At 39.2% G+C, this 8,207-nt stretch overlaps 1 protein-coding gene across 8 annotated transcripts in view; it reads right to left on the bottom strand.

The window, feature by feature from the left end:
* Nucleotides 1–1,351: 1,351 nt before the first annotated feature.
* The window catches only part of LOC122524383 (SH3 and multiple ankyrin repeat domains protein 3), a 91,780-nt gene continuing 84,924 nt past the window's right edge, over nt 1,352–8,207 (bottom strand). For 5 of the 8 annotated variants that reach the window (XM_043646621.1, XM_043646623.1, XM_043646620.1 and 2 more), the window contains 10 exons: nt 6,629–7,466; nt 6,055–6,278; nt 5,184–5,360; nt 4,898–5,108; nt 4,612–4,813; nt 4,229–4,538; nt 3,953–4,149; nt 3,655–3,816; nt 2,911–3,211; nt 1,352–2,840 (listed from right to left, as the gene is read on the bottom strand). In XM_043646621.1, the coding sequence (XP_043502556.1) occupies nt 1,516–2,840; nt 2,911–3,211; nt 3,655–3,816; nt 3,953–4,149; nt 4,229–4,538; nt 4,612–4,813; nt 4,898–5,108; nt 5,184–5,360; nt 6,055–6,278; nt 6,629–7,466 (3,947 nt within the window). In that variant the 3' untranslated portion in view covers nt 1,352–1,515. The remainder of the gene's footprint in view (nt 2,841–2,910; nt 3,212–3,654; nt 3,817–3,952; nt 4,150–4,228; nt 4,539–4,611; nt 4,814–4,897; nt 5,109–5,183; nt 5,361–6,054; nt 6,279–6,628; nt 7,467–8,207) is intronic. The other 3 variants (XM_043646626.1, XM_043646627.1, XM_043646624.1) reach the window with 2 other exon arrangements.

The raw sequence follows: 8,207 nt of genomic DNA, 5'->3' as shown, positions 1-8,207 counted from the left end.
TTATTATTATATTATTATTACTATTATTATTATTATTATTATTAGTAATATATTTTTATTTTCTTCTCATTTTATATACAAAATTCTAAACGTTGGAATTTAATAAAAGATATTTTTCAGATATAGATCATGTTATTTTTGTGTTATCGAAGCATAACTTTTTGCAAAGGAAAACCTAAACGATCCGAAACTTATGTTGAAAAATAATAAATTGATTTAGTTTATATATATCCTTTTTCCTCGATCTATTTCTTCCCTTTCTCTTTCTTTTGATCATTCATCTATTTAATATTTCTTTTCTTTACTCTCCACATGTTCTTTCGATGATCCGAATTTCTTTTTTTTTACGGAGGACATACTCACGGGGTCTAGGATTAAAAAAAAAACAATATGGTGTGATCTATGTTACAGAAGCCTTTTAGATTAGTGTAGCTTCATACTTATGCGTTTTTATGTGTGTATTACGTGTAGGTATAGGTATTTTTTTTTTTTATGTATATAACTTACACACGAACGGACGCTTAGTTTTTATAATAATAACAATAATAATAATAATAATAATAATAATAATTATAATATTAATATCAATCATATATAATAAGAATAATAATAAATTAATAAATAGTTAACAAATAATTTCTAATCGTGTTAGATAATTTGAGCTTTTTTTTTTTCAATTAGGCTTTCATACGTCGTTCGAGAAAAAAAGAAAAAGAAAGAGAAATGTCCGTTAAAATGATTAATAATAATAATCAATATTGCGATTGATTAATTTATTAATTGTGATACGTAGCATTCGTAAATCAAATTTTCCCGAGCGAACCGTTCGCGACGATTTTTTTCTAAAACTTTATTTAGTTTATTAATTTTTTTTTTCCCTTTTTTATTTTTCTTCACGCGTCCCTAGAAATTTCTAATAAAATTCGAAAAAACACGCCTCCCCGAGAGAAATATAATTATTATCGTATCCAACACACGCTCCATTTTTCTTTCTATTTATGTATAATATAATAATCGGTAGAAACATGGAAAAACAAACCGACGATTATCTAAAAATTCATTCACTCCCCAATCATTCAGCTCGTTTACAATTTATTTATTTATTTATTTATTTATTTATTTAATTTTTTTTGGTTTTAATTACTTTTTTTGTTTTTACCTCTTATGCAAGTTTCTTTCCCCTATTATTAGCTTTCTCAAAATCTTCATTCATTCCGATCATTTTGTTTTCTATTATGCGTCTAAAAATTTAGTTGTGTCGGAAGAGCGTGTAGTAGAATGATTAACGTTTGACTTCTCGTTAGGCCAGTGCTCTCTCTCTCCTCTCCCTCTCTCTCTCTCTCTTTCTCTCTTTCTAAAAACAGCGTAAAAATTAGCAAGACTGGCTTCGATCATTTAACAAAAATCCATTCCTCCGCACGGTGTGCCAAAATTCCACTACAAGTAGTATTGACTTTTGTTATCAATTGAAAAAAGAGAACCACTGTGTTTGGTTTATTCTTTTTGAGGATTAATTCATTGACTATGTAGCCGTCCGGTTGAAGCCTTCATTTGATTACCAGCGACTTTTGGAATGGCTCCAATAATTTTCACGCGATTTTGTTGGGTCTGCTGCTGTTGTTGCGGTTGTTGTTGTTTGTTATCGGAGAATTGCGGAGGCGGAGCAAAGACCAGCTCGTCCGCGTTGGCAACGTTAGTAGGGGTACCGGTAGCGGTATTAGTGGCCGATGGTCCAGCGTTAAATTCGGGTGGCGGTGGTACGAACAAATCATTGTTTTGATCTTCCGCGTCGGCCTCGATGGGTGGCGGTAATTGTGCAAGACTAACGGCATGCCTGGTTAACATTCCACTTCCCCCATAACTGCTACGTTTCGAATTGCATTCTTTTTCGTTGTTACCAACCGACAATAAAGTATTGTTATGTTGATTATTCTCGTTGGCATGATTCCTAGCCGTCGTGGTATCGTCGAATCCCATCGGTGGACCAACCGGAACGTCCTGATCGGAACTGACCCCGCTCGAACTGTTGTCGCCGTCTTCCGCGAGCGATTGTTGCGTTTGTTGCAAAAGGAAATCGTTCGGGTGGCTTTTCGATGACTTCAATTGGGTCCTTACTTTTTGAATTTCTTCGACGCTGAACGAGTGCGGCAACGAACTGCTGCCCGATGAACTGGAACCCGAGGCGTTTGAATTCCCGGACGTTTCCCGCGTCGATTCCAATTTATCCCGAGCCGCGGCTTTCTCCAATTCCTTGGCAATCTCCGATTCGACTTCCTCGTCGGTTTCTTCTTCGCCTTCGTCGTCGTTTTCGGATTCCGAGAGACTGTAATCTGGTTCTGGTATCGGCGGGGCGGACGATGGGGCGACTGGCCCACCACCCCCGCCATTATTATTATTAATATTATTATTATTACCATTACCGTTACCATTGGTATTACTTAGCGATGATAAATTTGTCACGGAGGAACTCGTACCGATCACTTTCTTCTTCCTTTCTCTAACAATACCTGCTGTACTATGACTCCTGTTAGTCTTCAATGGTTGTGCGTATTGATTGTTGTTAGTATTAGACAGATTAGTCGCAGTGCCATTGCCAGTGTTATTTCCTGTCGCGTTTCCTGTACTCTGTTGACCAGTCGATGGTTTGAACGTCGTGTTGTTGGGTGCCCGAAGACTATGAGACTTTCTTACGTGCGATCTGGTCGAATGTGCCGGTAAACTTCTCGATCGATAACCTACTGTTTTCATATCTTCGGGCGAGGCATACAATTTGGCGCTGTTCGACGGCCGGAAGCTTGACATCACTCCGTAACCACCTTCGGCTGTAGCTGCTGCTAATTCTACGCGGAAAAAAAACCAAATAAACGATTAGCGTATCGTTCGATTAAACTATGCGTCGTTTTATTATACCTTTGACTTGTTGGATGTGTGCCATATTGTCATAAACGGAAGCAGGAGTAACAACGTCAGGAACGTTAGCACCAACGTTCACTTTAACAACTTGACCAACCGGCGGAGGTGGTGGGGGATGATTAGGTGGCGGCAATCCATTCCTACCGTTAACCGCATTAACATCCTCTTGACTTCTATGACCTTTTGGAACTAAGATCGATGACTGTGCTTGAATATTCAAGTCCGGTGTGCTGTGGAAATCTCTGTGGAGATCGGAACCACCACCCAGACCACCGAAGAAACGTACTCTCGAGCTCGACTGCAAATGCAAACGTTTATTTTCATCAATATTCTAAATAATCTTATTTAATTGTAGCATATCAGCTGTTCCTCCGTTTCAATGAGGTTTGTGTCCCCTTTCACAATAATTGTAGGAAATGGAAGGGTTCGAAAAGCTTGAGAAAAAGAAGCGTTTGTTTGTTTGCTCGTGATAAATTCGTTTTGAATTTTCAAGGCTAGTTTTTTAGTCACCTGGGATCATGCAAGCCATGGACACGCTAGAAACACAAAGTATTTTCGATCAGTAATAATTAGTAGTCCCTTGTAGTCCTCGACCATTTGCTCTTGTAAATCGACTATAACATAACATGCGAGAATAGAGCTGACAATGAGTATATTCGATTATTTGTAACATGCGGGATAAATATTAATTTTCTGAAGACACCAATGATAAAAGGTAGGGAAAAATGTCTAATTTCTTACTTTTCCTTTTCGTTTCATTTCAGCTACGCTTGCATAGACCCTGCCAGTTTTAGCAGGCGAGGAAGGATGAGATTTGGTAGACTGACCAGTTTGAAAGTGCGAGCTCATCATCGACGAACTGTACTGGCCACTTGTACTACCTTGTTGCCGTTGGAATAATTCCTGAAATAAAGGAAGGGGTAGAGAAGCTAAAGCATTTCGTGCCCAATGCCATTCACGGGAAAGTATAGAGAGAGAGAGATAGATAGAGAGGGAAAGAGTCTCAAGCGCAAAGATCATCGATAAGAATCATAATTACCTCGAGTTCAGCAGCTGTTATTCTACTAGAAGTTGGCCTTGATCTAATACTAGCTGTTCTAGGTTGAACAGGTGTGTTTTGACCAGTGTTTGGCCCAGTCGAGGGTTGCTGAGGTAAATGAATAGATTCGGCACTGCTCGATTTCGCTCCGGTCGATGTGATTTCATCCCTGTCGTCGCGTTCCCCACCCCCTTCTACTTAAAGGCAGTGCAAAAACACTTGGATATTCTCGCGCCTTAAGGTAACGCACGAATAAAGTATCGATTATCGATTTACCTAATCCCGCGACCATCGATCGGGCTCTGGCACGTCCAACGCTCAACGTAGTTTTCGGATCTCTCCGCGGTGGCATTGGCGCAGGCGATCTTCCGAGTGTTCCACCAATTGGCACATTGTTGTTCCCCTTACGCGGCAACGTAGCGTATTGTCTTTGAATAGGTTGACTAGTCGGCAATGCTGCTGCCGATTGTGAATTTGGTAGGCTGATCATCGGCGAGACTACCGTCATTCGTACCAGCTCGCCTGATTTTCTGATCAGATCTACCACGTGCTCGTGCGAAGCCGTTGTCACGTCCTCCCCGTTGATCTAAACACATTTATTGATTCGTTTTGATCGGTGATCTACGAGGATCGTACATTTCTAAATAATCCAAACTCACTTGGATCAGAAAATCTCCTTTCCGGAGACCAGCGAGATCGGCCACCCCACCTTGATCGACGTCGTCGAGATATTGAAGTGCTGGGTATCTCGCTGATGGTGTTAGTTCCATTAACGGTGACGTTGCTTTAGCACCACGTAAAACAAAACCAAAACCTTTCCTAGATCGATGCAGGACTACCGTACGCGGCTCCGATGTTACTCTACGATTAGAGTATCGAAAATAAACCCAATTCTTTCTTTTTATACGCTCTAATTATACGCAAATATTAAAATCATTAACTCACGGTTTCTTCAGTCTTGGCGCAGTGGCAAAATATTTGTGTTGCGACTCTCTACGACCGAGTACTCGGTTTCTTCCATCTCTGCTAGGTTGCGGACCCAATGGTATATTAGTATGACGTAGCCTAACTTCTTGTACGCAATGTGCTGGAAATAATCCTGTACCTTGACCACGCAATACTCCTTCGAGTAAACCGCAATCTGTAGCACCAGTAACTGTTCGAAATAAACAACAATCGAGATTACAAATTATCGAGGAAAACCTATTCAAACGGATTGGATTATTTGTACCTTCAAGAATATCTCCTTGATTGATCGTCAGATGTCCAGGTATCCCACTGTTATAACTTTCAACACAGACGACAGTAGTCCCAGGTATCGACAAAGAATTAGTAGTGTCTGATTGCGAGGTACCAACTCCTGAGCTATCACTGATCACGTCGGAGGCTGTATCTCCGAGACTTTTGTCTAAAAACAACAACAGTTTCGTAGAAGAAGATTGTATGGGTTTAATCAAAACTAAGCATTACTCGAACAATCTCGATCCCTAGATATCAAAGATATTTCATGCGAAATATCCTTAATAATAATAATAATAATAATAAAAATAATAATAATAATTTAAAACAAAAAAAAGATAAAATGAATGGCTATGAGGAACGAGGAACTACCCGGTTAAGTACTCGTGGACGTTAATTATATCTCCACTGCGGATTAGTAACACATTCATGCAAAAATTCGAAGAACAGTAATTCATTTTAGAGATTGCCTGTTTTAACATTAATAATAATATCTTAGTTAATTTCTTTTTCTTTTCTTTTTTTTTTCTCCTCTAATTCTTTTTTTTTTTCCTCATCTATTCATTCTTTTGGTGGTGATGGTTAGAGTTTCGTTTAAAATTCATTCATTGATCGTATGATTCCTTACATGAAAACATTTGTCCTTAGAGACATCCATCTTGACAATACGACGACTTCCTCGCAGAGTACAAAAAGATAGAAAGAGATAGAAAGAGAGAGATAGAGATAGAGAGAGAGAGAGATAGAGATAGAGACAGATAGTGTGTTGTAGTGAAGATTAAAATGGGAGCATAGAAAAAAAAAATGAAAAATAAAAAAGAAAGATAGATAGAAAGTGAGGTAGAAAGGATGATGACTTATACCTGTAACAATGCTAGCAGAATCTTCACCGGACGGTTGATTGCTGCCTTCCGATAGGCTCGAGCTAGCCGAGCTGAAAGGTGCAAGACTTCTGCTACTGGGGGATGGCGACGGTGGCATCTCCATTGTCCTATGAATGTCCAGACGATGTTGCAACTCGAGTCGATGTTCCTGCAGCCTGGTCAGGCCCTCCATTCTTATGTTCTGATAGTTCTCCATCGGCAATCTTGAAACGTATTGCAATATCGTAGCAGGAGGATGACGCTAATTTTGTTTTTTGTATTGTATTGTTTTTTATATATTTTTTTTTATTTTTATTTTTAGCAGAGACATTCGAGCGAGATCAGCGATAAATTGTCTTTGATTTTATGGGATTGGTTCTCATCTTGCTTTTGTTTTTTGCTTTCTATATGGTTAAGTCGTATTATATTAGAGAAAAAGAATAAAAGATAGGAAAATTATGAATGAAATAAACGTGGAGAATCCTTGGTCTCGGTATTTTTTGTTCTGTCTTGGTTGCCTTGAATGATAGCAACGGGAACTGGAATATTTTTAGCAAAGACAGTTTATGCTTACCTCGCATTTGGATCCCTCAGTGAATTTGGACTCTGGTATTCGGAGTTATGCCGGTTCTGTTGTTCTGTTCTGATCGTAGCAACGTGATGATGATGATGATGATGATGGTGATGATGGTTACGATGATGTTGTTGTTGTTGTTGTTGTAAAAGTTGCGACGATTGCGATTGCGTTTGCGAATGCATTTGTTGCTGTTGCTCGGACGGTATTCTCTGTATATCATTTCTGGTAGCTTCGATGGACGGTACTCGATTGCTAGGCGTTGTTACAGGTGCAACAACTAGGATTGGGGTCGTTGACGAGGATTCCGTGGACGGAGGATGATTTATTCTGCTCAACGTAGCAGCATCGTGTTGCTGTAATTGTTGTTGCTGTTGCTGTTGTTGATTTTGTTGCTGTTGTTTTTGTTGTTCAGCAGTAGTCGAAGAAGAAGAAGAAGATGTCGTTGACGATGAAGAAGAAGAGGAAGAGGAAGAGGAAGATGGTACTCTGACAAATGTACCACTCGCATATTGTTCAACGGACGGTATACCACCCTTAACGTATTGTTGATCGGTAGATGATACTCTGCTTAGACTAGCTGTCGTCGTAGTTACGTATTGGTCAGCTGACGGGACTCTTGTCAGATTGTTACCACTGCTAGAGTATTGTTCCACCGAGATGGTTCGCGTTAGACTACCAGTATTAGATCCACTGGCTGCGTGTTGTTCCGTAGATGGTATCCTTGTCAGGGTCCCCAGATTGCTCGCCGAACAGCTCGTCGACATCATCGACGTTCCTCCACCGAATGCCATCGATCGTCGTTTTGGGTTGTACCGTGGTGGCCCTTTAAATGGTACTGGAAAATCGATTCGTTTGCAAGCTAAAGTATACAAATGGATTACTTAATCCTTACAAGTAGTAGTAGTAGTAGTAGTAGTAGTAGTCACCCAATCTTATTATTATTATTATTACGATATTTGTTTAAATTTCTTTAAATGTCCACTTAAAGTTTATCCGACTTTTTATAGGACTGCTGGGTTGTTTACTTTTTTTGATAAAACGTGCGAAGTAAGCTCAATGCTGCGTGCTGGCCAAGGTGTTTTATTTGATTTATATATTTCTAGAATCCTTCTCTGGTTTCTCTCGAAATTCTTCAGTAAGTAGGTTTGTTAAAGAGGAAGTTCGCTCGTCGTTAGTAGTAGTAGTAGTAGTAGAAGTAGTAGTAGTAGTAGTAGTAGGGGAGAGCACGTAAGCAGTGATAAAGCACACGCAGAAGGATCATCTTCCATTTTGGTTTTTTTTTTCTTATTTTTAGACATTGCATCAGTTTCGTGTGATACAATTTTTCTAAAGGTTTTCCGATTAGTCGTCCATGTGCACCATTAATTGACTTATCGATCACATCGACGAATCATCAAATTGATTGGGGGGGGGGAAAGAAGGGACGAGGAAAAAAGATATTTTTCCGTTTCTACGTTTTGTTTTTTTTGTTTTTTTTTTTCGTAATGATGATGATGATTCGGGATATGAATACACACAAATTTACAAAGTACTTCGAACTACTGAGACATTACCAAATATCAACGTTTCAATGCTG

This window comes from Polistes fuscatus, unplaced genomic scaffold (assembly GCF_010416935.1).
Source record: "Polistes fuscatus isolate 324 unplaced genomic scaffold, CU_Pfus_HIC Scaffold7, whole genome shotgun sequence".
Taxonomy (NCBI): domain Eukaryota; kingdom Metazoa; phylum Arthropoda; class Insecta; order Hymenoptera; family Vespidae; genus Polistes; species Polistes fuscatus.
Note: the sequence above shows the minus strand (reverse complement) of the source record. Positions and strands in the feature narration are given on the sequence as shown.